A 20,914-nucleotide genomic window follows, 5' to 3' on the forward strand; every position below is an offset into this window, starting at 1 on the left:
TCTCTCTCTCTCTCTCACAAAGGGACAAAATTAATCAGACGAGAGCAAATATTATCAACTAAATTTGGAAATCTTTGTCATTGATTATAAAAATTATATAGATTAGCAACCTAGAAGGAAATGGTCAGACAAAAAAAATTCCATTTTATTTGGACAGTGTAAAAAATAGTTGGTAAAATATTTAAATGAGCCCAAAATACATACACAAAATGGACGGCCCAATAGTTTTCAGCCCAAGGTGTCAATAAAGGGCGAAAAGATAAAAAATAATTGAATTTCGGGGGCATTCCGAGAATTGAACTCGGGACCTCTCGCACCCTAAGCGAGAATCATACCACTAGACCAAATGCCCAACCTGACCTTTAATGATATAACGTCTTATAAATAATCTGGAAACTGCAAAAAATGTGCAGATGACTTGCCTAGAAGCATATGCTTTACTTCTTACCCACAAAAAATGTGTATGCTTTACTTGTAGCTCACAGTATTCCTTCAGTAAAGATGTTGGATGCTAATCACTAATATTTTACTAAAAATTAACAGAAATCAAGGGTAGTTTAGTTTGGATTGGATTATGTGTCATATATCGTTGAGTGTAAGATGCGTGTAGATAACTATTATCATTTTTTTTTCCGTTGCAGGATAAATAAGAGGAAAATGATTAATTTGAACTTTAGCCTTTTTATTTATTTATTAAAAGCGATTAGTAATTTGATTGATAACACAAAAAGCATAGAGTAGCCGCAATGCCAAATATGAGTACAAAATCTCCAGTGACCAAACACAAAAATAAATTGGTTTGATTTAGAGAGAATTACGCATGCCAGAAAAACCTAAAAACTCGAATTCGGCAGACAAAAAGCACTCGTACTCATACCTACAATACAAATCCACCGCGCAACGGCGGTAAATCCGCATCGAAAAGTCGAACACTAGTAACATGGCTAAACCTCTTATTTTGCATAGGCAAAACCCGATCCCACACAAACCAGCAACAATCACTTTTCCAACTCCAAAAACTAAACTGGAGCAAATTTCATATGAGTGGACCAAAAGTTGTAACAAAATCATGGTGTCTATGGTGGATTGAAGTACTTGCTTCAAAAACATAACGAAAACCAAAGAGAAAAGTTAGATCGACAACATCACACCATAACCATCCAAGCGACAGCAAGACACATCCAAGAACAGCAAAAGTCACCAAGGACCTACAATAGAAAACACACAAACAAAAAAGACAAGATCCAAATAGATCTGGGCAAGAGAACCCAAAATCCAAACAAATCTGGGGAGAGAAGAGGAGAGGGGAAGAAAACTTGAACTTTAGCCTTAGATGTGGGCATAAATGCTTTTTATTATGGAACTACAAGCTTTACAAGTGGTTTTTTTTATTAATTTGGTTACATTTAATGTGGAAGTTGATGTGTACTTATTACATTAATTATTTCACATTTAGTGGGTTAACTATCGCATAAACTAATTTAATAGCCTCCATTGAAATGGAAGAAAATTCAAAGTACTAAAAAATGGTTTCTTGTTCAAAATATTATGGATAAAGTTGCTTCAAAGTCTGAAAAGTTGACCTCAAATATATTTGTTCCCATTTTGAGCACATCGAGTTAGAACAACCTTCCTTCTACATCTTCATTGGCATCTATCCTTCTTGTGTTTATCAAGAAAACCCATGGATGCCTAAGCATTTTCCTTTTTATATTTTTTTTATAACATTTTTCGTGACAAGATTTATTCTTACTTATAAAATATGGATTAAATGAGAGATAAGAGCTGGTTAGAAAAGCATTAAAAAAATTCATTTTGATGCTATCTTCTTACATTTTCCTTCATTGTATGTAGTGCCCCTGCATATATAAAATGTAATATTGTGTAGTTAGTTCTACTGTGAGTGGGAGAAGAAAGGATTTGCAATTATCAAAACTTCAATTCCTTGTTACATTCATCTCTTAACCATAAATTAACGAAAAATATTAGTACAGAACAAAAACAATCGCATTCAAAAACACAGAAAAAGAACAAAGTATTGTCTGTAGGAAATAATAGTGCTAAATTGCTATAAAATAAACAAATAAACACTACAAACAAAACAAATTTTTACAACAGTAGTATGTAATTAAAAGAACCTTAATTGAGTCGAGGCAAGTGTTGGACACTCTGACCTTAAGACGAATTACGCCCCACACTGGTGCTTATGGTTCACTAGCGTTCGCCTCCCAGGATACAACGACTCCCCTCCTTATGAAAGAAACATTGCAATTCACAAGGAACTTTGAACCAAAATTATGCAGGAAACTCTCTTTATGCAAACTCTAATGCTCTCTATATATGAAAGTATGTATCTAGAGAATTGATTGAATGAATAAAACTGCAGGAGGATTGCTCTATTTATAGATGATGAAATACCCTTTCCAAAAAGGTATCCCAATCTGAAAAGGCAAACAATGCATCCTTTGGTCTTGAAGAGTTGTCACCCCAAACAATGTATCCCTTAGTTTGAAGAGTTGTCACCCCCCAATTGAAGATGTCTTTACCCAAGGGTCATGTCTTTAACCCAATGAATTTTATTAATTTCCATTCAAATAGAAAATTAATATTAAATATAATATTAAATTTCTCACATTGTCATGGCAGTAGCCTCTGAAGGCACCTCTATAGAGTACAAGCCGACATGGGCACTTGCCACCGTTTACTTCTTCTTCATTTTCACCGCTGTCTTCCTCCGGTACTCCATCCATCTCCTTGCCAACGTACGTAAGCTAGCTCTTCTGATTTGTCACGTTAATATATTGTTCAAACTGTCTGTTAAGAGTATATTCATTTCTTTTATATGTACATATATGATTAATGTCATGCTAGAACACATTAACTTTGGTGCAGTGGCTCAGGAGGCATCGAAAAGCTGCCTTGACTGATGCAGTTGAGAAGCTCAAATCAGGCACCATATTAATTAAACTAAACTGATATTTCATTTCTTATGTGATACTTGGCATGGGGTTACCTGAAGTTTTTTGTTTTGTGAATTTGTTGCAGAGTTGATGTTTCTGGGATTTGCATCACTTTTATTGGCAGTAATCCAAGATTCTATATCCAAATTCTGCATACCAGCCAAGCTTGTAGACACCATGCTTCCATGTCGCAAAAGGGTTGCACCCGAATCAACCCAAAAAGAAGAAGATGCTGAGCACTTTGTGGCAAGAAATTTCTCGACAGGAGCAGGTGGTTTGTATGGTGAAATTCATAGGTTGCTTGCAGATGAAGCTGTTTCTGATTCTTGCAGTGATGTAAGTGCATAGTTTAATATATAAAAGGGGGCAGCGGGAATAATTAACCGGGAAAATTTGGATGCTTAATAATTAATTCAGATGAAATTTCGCAGGGAAAAGTACCCTTCATGAAAAAACGTTCTCTGCATCAGCTTCACATACTGATTTTCGTGCTGGCGGTTGTGCACATTGTGTATAGTGTTCTCACCATGGCTTTGGGAAGGGCCAAGGTGTTGTTTAGCTTTAGCCATTACAAAGCTGTTCTAAATTTTAAGTGCAATTGATTAAACAAATGAACTTTGGTGTTTTCATTTTTAAATCTATATGCAGATGAGGCGCTTTCAAGCTTGGGAGAAAGATGCTCAAGCTCAAACAATGGGCCAGCACCAAGTCGCCCATGGTATGTGCCAATGCATGAGCTATATATTTTCATGTAGCTACACATTTTCTCTGCTAATTGCTGACACTAGTTAGCTTGCAGATCCAAATCTATTCAGATTTACAAGGTAAACAACAGGTGGAAGACGGGACACGAATTTGACGCAGCACAAGTAACAAAGGGTTTCAAGCGAAACCTTGAGTAACAATAAGAACTGGATTCCACCAGAAAATTAAGAGAAGCTCTCTTGGAATAATGTTATTAAAAACTGAGTTGCCAGAAACGTTAGACAAACCTGTCTAAATACACAATTCTCAACAACCCTCAACCCTTCAACTACTAGGGGAGTTATTACATAAAACTGAAAAAACAGGATTAATTTGGAGTCTTAATAACGTAACTCCTAAACTGTCCAAAACAGAATTTATTGGAAAATTAACTACCAAACTTTAACTGCAGTTTTGGAAGGCCAAACGACCTCAGAATGCCAAAATCCACCTTATGTTACAACAAAGCAGTGAGTTACACTCGTGGCGTCGTTCCCTTTCCGAAATGGTATTTTGCGTCCTAATCAGAGCTTGGACGACAAATCTGCATATTCCCACTACGTCCTTTTTCTAGCTCAACCGCGATAAAATCTGTCATCTGTTCTACATCAGAATTCCTGTACAGAGAAATCAGTTCATCTATGGATTGTGAGTCCCTTTGATGATCTTGAAGGAGTTTTACTTTGTTTTAATCTTAAATAACGACAGAAGCAGACGTTTCTAATAATTTAGTTTTGGATGATTGTCAAATGGAGCAGAAATGTTTTTTCAGGCAGTTCTACAACTCAATAGAAAAAGCTCACTATCTCACCTTGAGACATGGCTTCATATCGGTAATGAACTCAAGTCCAACGAGACAGATTGTTAACTGTTTGATGGGAAAAGTCTTTTAAAACTAAATCCAGTTAAGCCTAATAGTGATGCTGAATCGTTCTGCAGACTCACCTGTCAAGCAGGCACAACAACTTCAATTTCCAACAGTACATACAGCTATCCTTGGAGGAAGATTTCAGGATTATGGTTGGCATCAGGTTGCTGATTCTTATGATGCATTGTTTCTAATGTTGCAACATGTTTGATCATCATGGTTATTATTAGTCACAAACTTAATGTGGTCTGTTTTGTCTCCACAGCCCTTTAATGTGGTTTCTAGCAGCTCCTTTTATGCTGTTGGATGTATATGGTAAGAATTCTTATTTTAGTTTGTATTGAGATTGAGATTTGTTATTCACTGCATTGTTTGAACTCTTAATTACCAGGCTGGTATGTGTATCTCTGGATATCCTATGTTCCAATCTTGGTAAGTAAATTGCTTTATGCACAAAAAATTAATGTGTTTGAAGTTTCAAATACAATCATTAAATTTTTTTTGGTAGGTCGTTCTGGTTTTAGGAACCAAACTTGAACACATTGTTGCAACAATGGCTCTTCAAATTAAAGAACAGAACAGTGCAATTTCCGAAACACCTCTTGTTCAACACGATGATCTCTTCTGGTTTAGGAAACCAAAATTTGTCTTGGTGCTGCTACATTATACTCTCTTTGTGGTACGCCCTCCCTCATATCTCATATGGAGGAAAATTTAACTAGAATTGATAACTTAATCCACCCTGCTTACCTAATGTTATTTTCTTTGGACACTTCAGAATGCATTTGAGTTTGCCTTCTTCATTTGGGTTACAGTAAGTGTACTTTTCCCATACATCCTCCATTTTCTGCAGAAGTTCTACATCAGAAATTTTGCATACCTTATGACAGAATATCTTTCTTCTGGTTTTAATTCTCCTGGCTCTTAGATCCAGTTCGGGTTGACATCTTGCTACCACGAGCACACTATGATCATTGTTACAAGGGTTTTCTTAGCCTAAGTCCACCTGAAATTCTGCATTCAGATGATCACTTCAAAATTATTTTATCATACTAAAAAAAACATTATTGTTATGAATTAATTTTATTAGCAAGCCTTGTTGGCATTATTGTTTGTAAATTCTTTTTGATTTCTCAGGGTGACAGCCCAAGTCCTCTGCAGCTACATCACTCTTCCTCTCTATGCACTTGTGGCACAGGTGAAGCATATCTGAATTGTTTGATTATAGCAACATTTACAAGAAAAACTTTAGAAATGAGTTTTAAGGATCAAACTATTAATTAATGTAGTTGATATCTGAATTAGTAGTGTTGTTTATATACAAACAGATGGGCTCACAATTCTAAAGCCATATACTAGAAGATAAAACAGCAGACATTTTAAGGAAATGGGGAGCTGAGATGAGGCATACAAGGAGGATGGAACAACAACTTTCAGAATCTGAAGCACATCTTTCTCCACAGAATGGAGCTCCATGAGAAAGAGTCTAACTAGTACAGAAGTTCCTTCTAATACAAGGCAGGCTTCCAAACCAGCTCAAAGTATCCATTTGTTGTCTAGCAGGTGGGAGATCAAAAATGAAATAGTAGAACAAGAGAGAAGCTCATCTTTTGCATCTGCAATTTTGAATGGGGAAATAGGCTAGGCTGCTCCTATTGATTGCACTAATGAATCTTAGTCTAGTTAGGGATCCCAGCTTTGTGGCTCTCCAAAAGTACCATTGAAGAAACACCTCATGCTGTAAATCTCATCATATTACTGATTTGTTGTATATGATGATGCAAGATTAAATAATCTTGAAGTTACGAGCCATTCTTTTCATTTCCATATTACAATTTGACACGAACACATAACATTTCCTTATTCATCAAAATATATGCTTCTCTTTTCTTGTAATGAGCCAAGAAGTTTTTCAAAAACAAGACAAGTGGCTAAGTATCACTGTCCCCATCTTAAAATACAAATAGTAAAATAGATCATAGGTCATACACAAATTGTTATGTTGATGACTATTCTTAACAAATAAAGTCGTCTCACGTGTGGAACAATAAAGACCTTGGAAAGTCTTCAGTTGGAGAATATACCCTCCTCCACCCCTAACTTATTATTAATCCCTTACTTTTGTTACATAATTCTTGTTACCAAAACCCACCCAAAAAAACCAAAAAAAACAAAACAAAAAAACAAAACGGGGTCGTGCATGTGTCATTTATTTCTGCGTACTTTTCTGGTTCTAGACAAGTGGGTTTGAGGGTTGAGCCACCACCAACATGGATATATTTTGTTTAATTTTTGGATTACGTCAAAATGTTACGTATTTGTCTTCTAGATCCCAATGCCAAGTCAAAATAAGGTAAAATACAAACCAATTGCTTGATTCTTCACATACAGTCAAACAATGTCCAAGTGTAACGCGTAGAAAGAAACAGTAAAAACAGTCTTTTGATTCTTTCTTTTTTTTTTTCCCTTTTTTGCTTAAACAGTCTCTTGATCCTTTGATTCCTTTTTATTTATTTATTTTGATTAAACAATCTTTGATTCTTTATAGATGTTGATTCTTATGCTTCAAGGTTATTTGAATTTTTGGATTTCAAGAATCTTGCACCTCAAGTGTTTATGAGATTTATACACGCATTTAATGTTCTTTGTTAGAATAGAATCTCGTCTTCCTCAATATCCCTTTGTATATAAAAAATAAAAAAAAAAGGTAATTGAATTTTGGATCAGCTGTTATGGAAATTTACTGTGTTTTTATTATTAAAAAGAAAAGGAAAAATCATAGTTTATAGAGTAAATATAAAATATCATAAAATATCTATCAGAAAAGAACAATAATGAACATGTTAAAAGATTTTTCTTGTCTCATTATTTATACAAATATCTTTTTTTTTCTCGTGCCAAAAATATCTATTAGAATAATATAATCAGAAAAAGTTTTAAAATTTTTATTTTGCTGTCCCACATTTATTCAGAAAATAATTTTATATTATGATCATCAGAATTGACCGATGTCTAGAAAGTCCCAAGCTCCAATTGCTACGCGGTTGTCATATGAAAGAAAAAGGGCAACGGTGGCACATCAAAAAGTTAAATTATTTTTTAATTTCTCACTTTCATTACATATTTGACGGTTGACTTACACCGTGATATAACAGAGACTTATATATATAGTAGCTTTGAATGACAAGTATCTGGGTATTTAATCTCAAGTGGGAATGGGAGAGAGACAACGATTTCCAATTATCAAAGTTTCATTTCTAGAAGTCGGAAAATTCTCAGCCATAAATTGTTGAAGAAATTAGGAATATCATATAAGACCAAGAAGAATCAAATAAGAACAATCACATCCAGTTGAGAAGAGATTACGGCCTGTCATGGCAGTGGCCTCCGGCGGCGCCTCTCTCGAATACACCCCGACATGGGCACTCGCTACCGTTTGCTTCTTCTTCATCTTCCTCTCCATCTTCCTCGAGCACTCCATCAACCTCCTTGTCAACGTAAGCTCTTCTTTTTTCTTTTTTTGGCAATAACAATATGATAACATAACATGTCATGAAAAAGTATGACGATGAATTTGATGCTAGAACACATTGAATTTGTTGCAGTTTCTCAGGAGGCATCGGAAAAATGCCTTGACGGAGGCAGTTGAGAAGCTTAAATCAGGTGCAATATCCACCAAACTATTTGATACTTGTATTGGGTTAATTAACTGAAGTTTATTGTTCTGTTTGTTTTGCAGAGCTGATGCTTATGGGGTTTGTGTCACTTTTACTGGCGGTAACCCAAGATTCAATATCTAAAATCTGCATACCAGCCAAGATAGGAGGCATCATGCTTCCATGTCGAAAAAAGGAGGCAACCAAAGAAAAAGAAACAGAGAATGTTGAGCACTTTGTGATTGTGAATAAAATTGTGACGAATTTTTCGGCCGCCGCAAATGGTCTGTATGATGAAATACTAAGACAAACAGTGCATAGGCGGCTTGCAGAGGAGGACGATGCAGCTGCTTCTGATTCTTGCGGTGACGTAAGTGCCTTGACGATCATGGAGTTAATTGAGTAATTTGGGTGCTTAATGATTTATTTAATTCACACGAGATTTTGTTTTCCGCAGGGAAAAGTAGCTTTCATGACGAAGAATGCTCTGCATCAACTTCACATACTTATTTTTGTGCTGGCGGTTATGCATATTCTGTACAGTGTTCTCACCATGGCTTTGGGGAGGGCCAAGGTATGTTCATTACAAGATCATTCCAAGCTTTAATTTAATAATGAAATTAATTATGTGAAAATGATGTTATTTTTTTATTTTTTTTAAATCTTGAATTTCATATGCAGATGAGGCGCTGGGAAAGTTGGGAGCAAGAGACTAGAACAATGGAGTACCAAGTTGAGAATGGTATGTCCCATTAAAGTACAAGTGGAGAAAAAAAAAAGCACCAATAAAAGTTGAGCTGAATTTTCAAAGGAATTGAACCAGATTCTAGACATGTTTTTATTGAATTTAAAATATGTTCTTTTTTTCTGGTAGGTGAGATGGCAGACTCATTCTTTTCTTAGAAAGGCTGCTTGGTTCATATTAAAATCCTCTAAAATATCTCAAAATGGTTGCAAAGTCTTTGTCTTTTGAACTCTTTTTCATTTGTTTTTTGGCCTGAGCCACCTGTAATTGGAAGATTTTGCACATAAGCTTTGGCTGCATTATGATTATAGCCGTTATGTTTTATTTCTATACGGCTCTAGATATCTTTGACCGCGACTCGTTCAGAAAGACTTTAAGAATGAGCCTATTTGTGAAAAGCCCTTAATCTAATCTTGTCAAAGACCTTGGAAGGGAAAAATTGTCAATCTTTGTTTATGTCACCTGAATAAGCATTTTCACTGTGTGTAGCACAAGGAAAAAGAGGCTCAAGTATGAAATTTTCTTTGCTAGCTTATTGACATTGGTTTGCATGCAGATCCAAATCGGTTCAGATTTGCGAGGCAAACAACATTTGGAAGAAGGCACATGACTTCTTGTACAGAAACAACGTTTCATCTCTGGTTGGTAAGGCCCTTTTGATCACCTTCAAACATGAGCTTTTACTTGTTTAAATTAATCTTAAGCACACTTCTAATAATGGCTTGGTTTTGGATGGTTGTGAAACGGAGCAGAAATGTTTTTTCAGGCAGTTTTATAACTCAGTGGCCAAAGTTGACTACACCACCATGAGACACGGCTTCATAGAGGTATTGAACTCAAGTCCAGCAAACCAATTTCATAACTGTTTGATGGAATCAGTTAAGTTTATTGCTAATGTATCTTTCTGCAGGCTCATCTGCCAAGCAGGCACAACTTCGATTTCCAGAAGTACATACAACGGTCATTGGAGGAAGATTTCAAGGTCATGGTTTCAATCAGGTTGCTAATTACACTAATTTCTTAATATTTGATCATCCCTTTTTTTTTTAAATTGTTAATTGATAAACTTAATGTGGTCCTTTTCTTTGCACAGCCCTCTGATGTGGTTTGTGCTAGCAGCTTTTATGCTGGTGGATGTGTATGGTAAGAATTCTTGTTGCTCATAATGTGTGTATTAATTTCTTTTTGAGTTTGTGTTGAGATTGAGAAATGTGTTATTGATAGGCATTTGTTTGAACTCTTAATAACCAGGCTGGTTTGTATATCTCTGGCTATCCTATGTTCCACTCTTGGTAAGTAAATTGCTGTATGTATATATAGAAAATAAAGGTTCATGTGTTTTCAAATACAATCATTAACTTTGTTTTCGTTTGTAGGTGGTGCTGGTTCTAGGAACCAAGCTTGAGCATATTGTTGCAAAAATGGCCCTTCAAATTAAAGAACATAACAGTGTGATTGTCGGAACACCTCTTGTTCGACTAAACGATGATCTGTTCTGGTTTGGGAAACCAAGATTTGTCTTGCTGCTGCTACATTATACTCTATTCGTGGTATGTCCTTGCTCGTATCTCAACGAAGGAACATTTATCAAGAAGTTTATAACTTAGTAGACCCTACTTAACTAATTTTATTTTCTTAATTTGGACCTTGCAGAATGCATTTGAGCTTGCCGTCTTCGTTTGGGTTACAGTGAGTTTTCTTTCCCATATATAGTCTGCAGAAGTTCAATTTAGAGATTTTGCTTAAATTATGACAGAACATACTTCTTGTGGCTCTTAGTGGCAATTCGGGTTCACATCTTGCTACCACGAGAACACCGTGATCATTGTTACAAGGATTTTCTTAGCGTAAGACTACCTGAGAACTTGCATTCTGATCAATTCTGATGATACTGATACCTAAATCAGCATATGCCTTGTTTGCATTAACGATTGCAAATTCCTTTGATTTGTCAGGGTGACAACTCAAATCCTCTGCAGCTATATTACTCTTCCTCTCTATGCACTTGTCACACAGGTGAAGTATATTGATCTCAAGTGTTGTTCATAGCTATGTTGACAAGACCTTCAACTTTGATTAATGTGAAGGATATCGATCAAACTGAGTTGATCTCTGAAGTGTTGTTTGTTATATTCACACAGATGGGTTCACAATTCAAAGGCAAGATAGTAGAAGATCAAATGGCAGACATTTTAAAGCAATGGCATGCTGAGGTGAGAAATAGGAGGAAGAAGGAACAACAACTTTCGCAATCTGCACGCTCATCTTTCTCCATAGAATGGAGCGCCATGAGGAACAGTATAAGAAGGGCTTTCAGACCAGCTGAACCAGCCGATAGTGTCCATTCTTCTAACAGATGGGATACCAGAGATGAGATAGTAGAACAAGAGGGAAGCTCGTCAAGGGGTTTCAGAAGAAATTCAGATGCTGGACCTTGAGTAGAATCAGAAAACTGTGAAGTTATATATAGGAGGGTTATTGGCTGGAGGCCTGCAAACTCAATGATTGCCACTTTGTAGCCAATTGCAGGGAAATACATACACATCATGGGATGTTGCAGCTTATGCTTCTTCCATTATTTTTGTTTGTAAATTGACAAACCACTATTACATTTATCTATACAAAAATTGTTTAGAACTTCAAATCATTAGAATGCTTAATGGCCAATTAATTAGGATTGCACTAATCAGTCCAAGATATACGACCCCGAAGTTGAACTTACACGCATTTCCTCTCTATCTTTTAATGAAAAATAGAAACCGAAAACCAAAAACGAAAGTGTTACCAAACGGGTCAAAGATTTACTCTCATACATATCTAATCTACTCAGGGATAGGGTTTAGAGTCCTGGGATCCAACTTCTGTGGCTCTCTGTGGTCGTCGGACAAATTTAAAAAAAAAATTGGACATGGCCTGAATTTTTGTTATATTCCCAAGTATATACTGACCCTCACAACATTATGTCTCATGGAAGGCTTTATCACTCTTGTCAATTTTTCTTTAAAGATGTGTGGAGTTGAGAGAATCCAAGATTTCTGACCACATCTTCTAAGACTGTTGGAGGTTCCACCACTTCTCTACACTCATTTGCTTTCACTTGTTTTTGTTCTGTCCCTGCAATCACAACCACACCCACTATATATATCTTTATATTTCTTTTGCTAACACCTCCTTCTCTCTCTCTCTCTCTCCCTCTCTTCCTCTGTGATCACCAAGTAGCTCTAGCTAGTCCCCATGGCCAACAATTACAGTTTCTTGTGTCTTTTAGGAGCTATAGATCGTCTATGGTTTCACCACACCATTCTTTTCTCTGAGCCCATGTCATTATTTGGCCCCAAAAGTACCGTTGAAGATCAAACACCTCAGGACTCAATCATCACAGATTCTTTTACATACCCATCATCCAGCGTCTCCTTCACACCTCTTGCAGATGAAGAAACAGATTTCTCACCTCTTTTGTATGAAGAAAACTCATCAGATTCACCAGAAACCGCTACTCCACAGGTAGTTTTAAAAACAAAAAAGAAGTCAAAATTCATTTTTGGAACTGGGATTTCAATTTGGTCCATGTTTTCAATTTGACCAAATTAAAAACACAGTTGCTGAAATTTAAATCTGAGCAAAACCCCAAGTACTAAAATTTATGTCTAATAACTTTAATTCGAACAAAGTACTGTAAAATATTTTGATCTCTAATTTTAGGCACACACTTGTCCTAGCTGATGTTTCTTCTATTTCTAAACTTCTCCCATGTCTCATGCATATGCTGCAATAATGATTAGGATGACTCCAACAATGAAGAGGAGGATGAGACCAACTCGACCGATTCAATCAACCACAAAAAGAAGAAGAAAATCAGACCAACAAGATTAAACCTACTGGCCAACAGAATGTTAAAACGCTCTCATTCATCTGATCAGCAAAAACGTCCCCAGAAAAACAGAACAAGCTCATCAGCATCAGCAACATCATCACCAGGCTATGCTGCAGCAGAAGCAGCAGCGAGAAAGCTACAAAAATCCATGAGCTGCAGGAGCTTGGGGGAGCTGGAGCTCGAAGAAGTTAAAGGGTTCATGGATTTAGGCTTCACGTTCAAGAGAGAACACTTGAGCCCAAGAATGATGAGCTTAGTGCCTGGCCTGCAGAGGCTTGGAATGTCCAATAATAAGAAGTTACAGAACGGTGAAGATGATGATGATTCTGTGGAAGTGGCAGCTGAAAAAGATGAAGATGGTGAGGGAGAAGTTGAAGTGACGAGGCCATATTTATCAGAGGCATGGCTGATAAAGCGACCAGATTCACCGCTGCTAAATCTGAGGCTGCCAAGAGTCTCTGCAGCTGCGGATATGAAGAAACATCTGAAGTACTGGGCTAGAACTGTTGCTTCAGAAATTCACCAGGAATCTTAAGACAGGTTTTGGTTTTATTTGCCGACAGCTTTTGCAACTGTAAAAATGTTATGTTTTTTGGCCGTCGTTAAAGAGAGATGTGATTGTGTAAATGTTCACGTAAATATAAATAAAGGAGTGCAAAGGCAAAAGGCCAGAGCACCTTTTTTTTTTTTTTTAGCTTTTTGCTTTTTGCTTTTTCATTGTCGTTATTGTTTCGAATTTGACCTTAGGAAGGCTTGAATATGAAAAGCTTTTGGCATTATAATCGTAAAGTAATATTTAGATTTTAGTGGCTATTGCCATTTTTACGTGGAATGGCGGCTGCCGGCTGACCAATCGGCGAAGAATTAGTGAACAAATTTTTCTTATGCTCGTATAAAACTTTGGTTAATTCAACCTAAACATTATCAGATTGTGGTTGTTCATCATAAAGGAAGCTTGTTTATTTGTTATACGAACGATATTAAAAGGGGAGGCACTTGAACATGAATCTCAGAAATATGTGTAATTATTCTTAACCACTTGAGTTACAAGCATTTTACGAGAGAAACGTGCATGATGTTTAATTTGAAGATTACCAAGTAAAACAAAATTTCAAGTTTCTCAAGGCTTGTTATGATTGTTTCCAACCCTGAACACAATCATTCACTCAGGATAATTATGTACCTTTAGTGTGGGACTGGCTTCATTGATAATTATGGTGCATGTTTGACCGATGCTATAGAATTCTCAAGAGGATAAGTACTGGATAGATAAAGGGATCTACCACTTGCATGATGTGAGAGTTTTGAGACAGAATAACAAGGAGCTGGCTTTCAACATCCATTTTCAGCCAAGATCCTTGTGACATATTCCACTTTGGCTTGTCTTTTTTATGTGCTTTGGCCTTTGAGGGCATCAAAACTTACCTACGCACAGGGTTATATATTCTGTTTTTTCATGTTACCTTTTTCTCTTCACGCGATCATCTTAAAGAGAAATATAGAAAAGAAGACATTTAACCGCTAAAGAGCAAAAGAAAACGATAGAATTAGGCCTAAACCCTAATAGCAAAGCCTAATAACCCCAAAAACAACTTTGTTTTGATCTAATGAACAATAGAATTCAGTCTAAAAAACTGACATTTTGCGTTGAGTTGTATTCATCTTGTCGTTCCCTTCAAAATTATGTGTCATGTGCCCAAGTCGGAACCCAAATCGGGAACAATTGAATTTTGTTATTTCTAGGCTAATGTTCTTCCCATCTATTTTGCATGAGAGAGAGAGAGTGCTTTTGAACCCTATATTTTTTTCAGTCTTAGGATACTTCCCTTGGGCCTGTGACTGTTTCCAGCATTGTGCATCAAGGTATGGACAAGTTAATTTGGGCCTTATTGATTTAATTAAAGCATGCGCCAAGCACCAAGCAACACAACAAACCCATCAAATCATGTTTTGAAGTTGTTTGTACGGAAAAAATAAATAATTTTGAAGTTTTCAAATAGATAGTCCATTTCTTATTATATCACAAGATTAGCAGCAAAGGACGACCTCCCAAGTCCATTTCTTAATTAAATATTTATTTGGAATAAAATAAAAAAGATTTCTTAATCTATTAGTGGCTTTGAAGTGGATCTAATCCACAAGCATCTGATGCCAATTACCACTCAAATCAACTGACAATCCAAAATTAGAGGCTAATATTCTTCAACTTGATTATCGTGGGGGGCTTTCATATTTAGTGGCAAACTCCCAAATTCGCCCTATGACTTCGATCTTGTCATATATTATTAATTGAAATTCTCATCATACAAGGGACTAATTATATAATGGGAAAAATTTAGCAATGCTCTTTGAATTTTCGACTTTATTCCACTTTGCCTTCTAAATTCTCAATTTGATCTCGAGCACCTTAAACTTGTAGTTTTTGCTAACATCCGCCTAATCACCAATTACGTCACATTATAAGATAGCTTCCCTTAGAGGGGAAGGGGCAAGATGATAGTGGATCAAAGTAAGTCCTAACTTGAATAGACGAAAATAATTCAATTTGACAAAATAATTAATATAACTAACGGGCAAAGGTCGAATAAGCACGAATTAAAAGTTTATGGTGGTGCTCATAACCAAATTAAAAGTTAAGAAGGAAAGTGGACCACGACCTATAACTGAAAGAGACATTACAAAGTTTTTCTTTATATGATTTATATTTGCCACTCCTAAACACACTCACATGAGCAATGAAAACTCTTTCTTCTTTTTTTGGTCATAGCAATGAAAAATCTATGAGAAATATAAGATATAGTAATCCAAGAAAACATTATCTATACGTATGCCTTCAAGTGCTTGACATATTCTCCATGGATCTTCCAAGCTACATGATTAGATTTGCCAACACCAAATACGTTTCTCAACCATCCACTTTCGTGCATTATCTTTTTAATTAAATTTGAACATCAGTGTTTGACGAAGGCATATATTAAGTCATTTCTTGGATCTCCGCTACCCTCTAGCTTGCACGATATTCCCTTTAATTATAAATTATTGAAGCCCCATTTCATTATTATTTTTTAATTGCGTTGTTTATCTATCTTCTATCTATATATATAAAGCAAAATGCAGAGAATGGTGAAACATTCAAAATACCAGAAAATGCCCTTTGTTAATTCAAACATTAAGAATTGAAATTATTAATTAAATGAAGATAATATGGTAAATTCACATTTTTTAATATTAAAAAAATTAAAATTAAAAACAAAATAAGATAATAGGTCCTACTTTTATGGAACATAACTACCCTGTTATCTTTTATTAATTCTAAAAATAAAATAAAAAAGAAAAAGAAAACCAATTGGCACATGCGTGAGTATGTATCAAGAGACTAGTAATTTATATGGGAAAACCAAGTTTATTATGAAAAATTGTTTCATACATCATCTTCTTGGTTCCCGACTTCTTCGCATGCCACGCATATTAAATCCATATCCAATAATATCTCTAGAATTCTTACTCCTCCAATGAAAATGAACTTGGTCTCTCTTCCATATAAAATCCAAGGGATCAACCAAGGACATCACTTTCATATACTTTCTTACACCTCAGTCCATTTTAATTTCCTTTTATTTTCTTCTTTACTTCTTTAAGAGATTGAGTGTTTTAGATATTGCGAGTGAATATTCAAGCACATTGTTATCTTTTTTTATTGCCTACGCCGTGAACGTAAGAGTGAATCACGTAACTTCTCTTGTGTTCTATAGTTGCATGATCTTGTATTTTTTTTTTCTTAAGGTGGATCTAATTATGGCATCATGAATGATATAATAAGGTGGTATTATTGATGGACCACAAAATTTAATTAATTTTTGTTAATATTGTGAATTTGAGAATTATATATTTGGTTTGAGTGGGCCTTCACGCGTGGGACAAAAAGGTCAAAGAAAGTGGCTTGGTGGAGAGGAGGCTTAGAAGGTTTCTGTTTCGATCCAATCCTCACAAGGCACACCCCACCACATCCCAATATAAAGGCCACCACAATAGCTCACATAGATCACACAAGCAAGCAAGCAGCCAACCAAGAACTAGAAAGATGGCTGCCTATAAGCACCATGCTTTCTCAAGCTTCATCATCCTTATGTTATTTCCATTGCTCTTGCAGTTTCAATTTGGTACATATTCACCACACTTTTCCATCTTGTTTGTGCATTTTTATTGTATACCTTGCCAGTCAATCTATCAATCTGAATTATTGATCATATAAACTCTTGTATGTCCAAGTTATTATGCCGTAACCTAATTATTTACGTTGAAAATGTTATATGTTTTAATTTGATTGGCATAGGTAAAAGTGAGCTCCAACTAAACTATTACTCCGAGAGTTGCCCAAAAGCTGAAGAAATAATCAAGCAAGAGGTCACCAAGCTATACTATGAACATGGAAATACAGCCGTCTCTTGGCTTAGAAATCTCTTCCATGATTGCTTCGTTCAGGTATGAGTTGTGCCTTTGACTTTGAGACCTAATTAGTCAATTTATTATTAGGTAAAAATGAGATCAAATAAAAAGATTATACTTTAATTAATTTGTGGCTATATATATGTAGGGATGTGATGCATCTTTATTGTTAGAGAGTGTGAATGGGATAGAGTCAGAGAAGGAATCTGGAAGGAGCTTTGGGATGAGAAATTTTAAGTACGTGAACACAATCAAAAAGGCTCTTGAGAATGAATGCCCCTCCACAGTTTCTTGTGCTGATGTTGTTGCTCTTTCTGCGAGAGATGGCATTGTCATGGTATGTATAGTAATATATATGCATGCGTTTCATTCTCCCTAACTTTTGTTCTCTCTCTTTTTATTTACGATACTTTGTTATAAGAGCATCCACAATGAACTCCCTAAACCACATCCTTAGACAAATTTTATGGAGGATTTGGAAAAATACATCTCTAACCATGCTCCTTATTCACCTCCTAAAATAGGGAGACCCTAAGAGCTCCTAAATCTAAGGAGAGAGAAAGGACTCCTAATAACTCCTTATAATTTAATGCTGCTTTATTTAATGAGTATTTCAAACTTTTAATTAATATTTATTTATTTTTAATAGAAATTGAGCAATTACAAAAGAGTTATAGCATTTATGACTCCCTAAACTAGAGAGCATGATTGGAGTTTAAATTTTATAGAGAGCTCCTAAAATAACTTTTATATATTTTTAGTTAAAATTTAACTAAAAAATAGATAGCATGATTGTGGATGCTCTAAAGCTTGTTTTTATTGACTGTTTCTATAAAAAGTAATTCTACTCATAATCGTTTTTATTAGAGCACGTTGAAAGTATTTCCTAAAAAAGAAATACTTAGCATGTGCTTCTTTCAAAAAATGCTTTTATGAGTACTTTAAAATTTTTGCGTTAAACGTTGTCAAGAAGCGCTTTCAACTCTTTGTAACCGGATAGCTAGGTGTAATTTAAAAAAAAAAATATTAAAATCCAATAGATCTCCACTTGAGGTTTTGTTAATTAAAGAGAGAGGTTAAGACAAATAAATGGTGTGAACATGATAATTAATTGCAGTTAGGAGGGCCGCACATTGAGATGAAAACGGGAAGAAGAGACAGCAAGGAGAGTTATGCGAAAATCGTGGAAGAGTTCATTCCTAATCACAATGATTCATTGTCTTCAGTGCTCTCTCGCTTCCAATCCGTTGGCATCGATGTTGAAGGAACAGTTGCCCTTTTAGGTATGTAAATGCATATTGCATTATCTTGGACTTTCTTAATTGTATGCAACTTATTAAATAAACAAATATACATGGGTGGCACTGTAGTGGAAAAGTTGTCTAAACTCTCTTTTTCACCTTAAGTGCACTCATGTTCGATTCACGTAAGATACAATCATGAGGCAAAGCAACCGAATATAATAATCCCCCTTCCTTTTCCTTTCCAATAAATGAAAAAACAAAAAAACAAAAAACAAATATGGAAGACTTTAATTTACTGTTTACATATACAATCCTTCAGAATAGCTTAATGGGTCGGCAAATATCTTATTATATATGAGGAGAGTAGGGGCCTCAACATGTGCCTAAAATATAATTCACCAATATTTTAGGTCCAAAAGATAAAATGTTGTACAAAATCACACTTCATAGTTAATCATTCTATTGGATTATAATCATAAAATAACTCATTAATCAAATGGTGATCACTAACCCAATGAGCAAAACATAATTGGGCATTTTCTAATCCGAATTCACTATAAATTCAAAATAAATGTAGCTTACATTACAATTTCGGTTCTTATAGTTTGGGTGAAGTTCCATATTTTTTTTTTTACATATAGTTTCTATTTTTCCAATTGTAGACCTGTAGTTTACTAATTGTTGTAATTCAGGAGCTCATTCCGTAGGACGAGTCCACTGTGTGAACCTTGTACACAGACTCTACCCTACCGTCGATCCAACCCTAGATCCCGACTATGCTGAGTACCTCAAAGGCCGGTGCCCAACCCCAATCCCAGACCCAAAAGCAGTCCAATACTCAAGGAACGATCGTGAAACGCCCATGATTCTCGACAACAATTACTACAAGAACTTGTTGAAGAACAAGGGTCTGCTCATAGTGGATCAAGAACTGGCTTCTGACCCAGCTACATTGCCGTTTGTGCAAAAGATGGCTTCTGATAATGACTACTTCAATGAGCAGTTTTCTAGGGCTGCCCTGCTTTTATCTGAGTACAATCCACTTAGTGGGGACCAAGGAGAAGTTAGAAAGGATTGTCAATATGTAAATACAAATTAGTCATGTAATGTTTGAGACTAATAGGCAACTTCTAGGAGGGTTGCAAATGTGATCCATTTAATAAAGAAGGGCTTGTGGACATGTGGGCTTGGATGTGTGTTTGATTCAAGTTTGGTCCATTGAAATTAATTAACCTAGGTTTAGTCCACTTAATCAAACTTCAAAATCAAAACACATCACCATTATTTCAAGGGTATAATGGTAAATTAAACCCTAGATGTTGATTGAAGGAGTGAGATCAAAATGTTGTTTTATTCTAACAGAAGGGTCTAAATTATCATTACACACAACAATTATGGTGATGTACTCAATTCATTATCATCTTAACAGAAAATCATAATGTCCATAATGTCAAAATGTGTAAAATTTACACAAAAAAATCATTTTAACAGAAAATTGAAGACATTTTGTGAAGTGTGTAAAGTGATCATGAATGGACTACATGACCATAATGTCAAAATGTAATTGTTCATGAACGTCCCATTGATTGAGTGATTTTGAAGTTTTAAAACTTTTTTGTTGAGTTTGTAGGTCATGCGCCAGTAACCATAATTGATTATTAAACAAACTCGTTTAGGTAAGTACAGTTCAATTGGTTAAGAGAATTCATTCATCATCTAAAAAGTTCCGTGTTCAAGTACTCTCAAATATTTTTTGTATAAAGAAAAAAAAGTGATGTTAGTAGAACTAGCTCCATTATTATGCCTCCCAGCTGTTATTTTAATCTAGCTTGATCAATGTTGCATATTTAATTTCAGCTGTTCAATATTATATATAATTTTATGTATCATATTTCTACCAATCAAATACTTCCACAACCTTATCTTTAATCATCATATTATATATACAAATGTATTATCTTTATATATGTACAGTGGCTTAGACTTATTTTATTAGTGGACCGTTTAGATTTTCTGGATCTAAATGATCATATACTATTCATATTGATAGCCGTCTGATGTCAAGAATTCATCATTCATGACTTCATTAGTTAATTGATTAATTGGAAAACAAGTGCAGTAACTAAAACATCTTCAACCCAGATGCTAAATTGATACGTGAAAATGAAACGATAAAAAATAAAGATCGAAAGGGATGTGTTAATAATAATATATCAAAAAGCTTGAGATGAAGAGGCTCTTAACGTAAGCACGTGCCTGAACTTGGTAAGCAGCACAATTGAAGTCATAAAATAATGGGGAAAAAGAAAAAAAAAACCTAGAATGAAAATGTGAAACGCACTCAAACTCAAAGTCTAAAACTGAAGCTGCCAAACAC

The 20,914-nt window shown here is 35.3% G+C and overlaps 3 protein-coding genes, 1 non-coding gene and 1 pseudogene across 4 annotated transcripts; 4 read left to right on the forward strand and 1 right to left on the reverse strand.

The window, feature by feature from the left end:
- TRNAP-AGG lies at nt 281-352 on the reverse strand. The gene has a single exon. It is a non-coding gene; the product is annotated as a tRNA-Pro (tRNA).
- LOC18775171 lies at nt 2,118-6,337 on the forward strand (annotated as a pseudogene).
- Nucleotides 7,762-11,620, forward strand: LOC18774656 (MLO-like protein 3). Its single transcript, XM_020567544.1, has 15 exons — nt 7,762-8,069; nt 8,178-8,235; nt 8,312-8,598; nt 8,686-8,802; nt 8,910-8,970; nt 9,530-9,618; nt 9,726-9,800; nt 9,884-9,972; nt 10,067-10,116; nt 10,225-10,265; nt 10,350-10,523; nt 10,627-10,662; nt 10,753-10,820; nt 10,929-10,989; nt 11,115-11,620. Exons 1-15 carry the CDS (start codon nt 7,947-7,949, stop codon nt 11,409-11,411), a joined length of 1,626 nt encoding a protein of 541 aa, XP_020423133.1. The 5' UTR covers nt 7,762-7,946; the 3' UTR covers nt 11,412-11,620.
- On the forward strand, nt 11,821-13,538 carry LOC18774269. The gene is made up of 2 exons (XM_020567545.1): nt 11,821-12,477; nt 12,756-13,538. The coding sequence occupies exons 1-2, from the start codon at nt 12,208-12,210 to the stop codon at nt 13,380-13,382; spliced, it is 897 nt and encodes a 298-aa protein (XP_020423134.1). The 5' UTR covers nt 11,821-12,207; the 3' UTR covers nt 13,383-13,538.
- Nucleotides 16,679-19,717, forward strand: LOC18772634 (peroxidase 21). Its single transcript, XM_007207805.2, has 5 exons — nt 16,679-17,007; nt 17,181-17,329; nt 17,442-17,630; nt 18,411-18,576; nt 19,230-19,717. The coding sequence occupies exons 1-5, from the start codon at nt 16,929-16,931 to the stop codon at nt 19,634-19,636; spliced, it is 990 nt and encodes a 329-aa protein (XP_007207867.2). The 5' UTR covers nt 16,679-16,928; the 3' UTR covers nt 19,637-19,717.

Source organism: Prunus persica, chromosome G6 (genome assembly GCF_000346465.2).
Source record: "Prunus persica cultivar Lovell chromosome G6, Prunus_persica_NCBIv2, whole genome shotgun sequence".
NCBI classification, from domain to species: domain Eukaryota; kingdom Viridiplantae; phylum Streptophyta; class Magnoliopsida; order Rosales; family Rosaceae; genus Prunus; species Prunus persica.

Coding starts and splice junctions, on each gene's coding strand:
- LOC18774656 (XM_020567544.1), top strand. CDS start 7,947: ATGGCAGTGGCCTCCGGCGGCGCCTCTCTCGAATACACCCCGACATGG. Junction 10,266..10,349: donor TATCCTATGTTCCACTCTTG/GTAAGTAAATTG, acceptor TTTCGTTTGTAG/GTGGTGCTGGTTCTAGGAAC. Junction 10,524..10,626: donor TACATTATACTCTATTCGTG/GTATGTCCTTGC, acceptor TGGACCTTGCAG/AATGCATTTGAGCTTGCCGT.
- LOC18774269 (XM_020567545.1), top strand. CDS start 12,208: ATGGCCAACAATTACAGTTTCTTGTGTCTTTTAGGAGCTATAGATCGT. Junction 12,478..12,755: donor CAGAAACCGCTACTCCACAG/GTAGTTTTAAAA, acceptor AATAATGATTAG/GATGACTCCAACAATGAAGA.
- LOC18772634 (XM_007207805.2), top strand. CDS start 16,929: ATGGCTGCCTATAAGCACCATGCTTTCTCAAGCTTCATCATCCTTATG. Junction 17,330..17,441: donor TCCATGATTGCTTCGTTCAG/GTATGAGTTGTG, acceptor ATATATATGTAG/GGATGTGATGCATCTTTATT. Junction 18,577..19,229: donor AGGAACAGTTGCCCTTTTAG/GTATGTAAATGC, acceptor GTTGTAATTCAG/GAGCTCATTCCGTAGGACGA.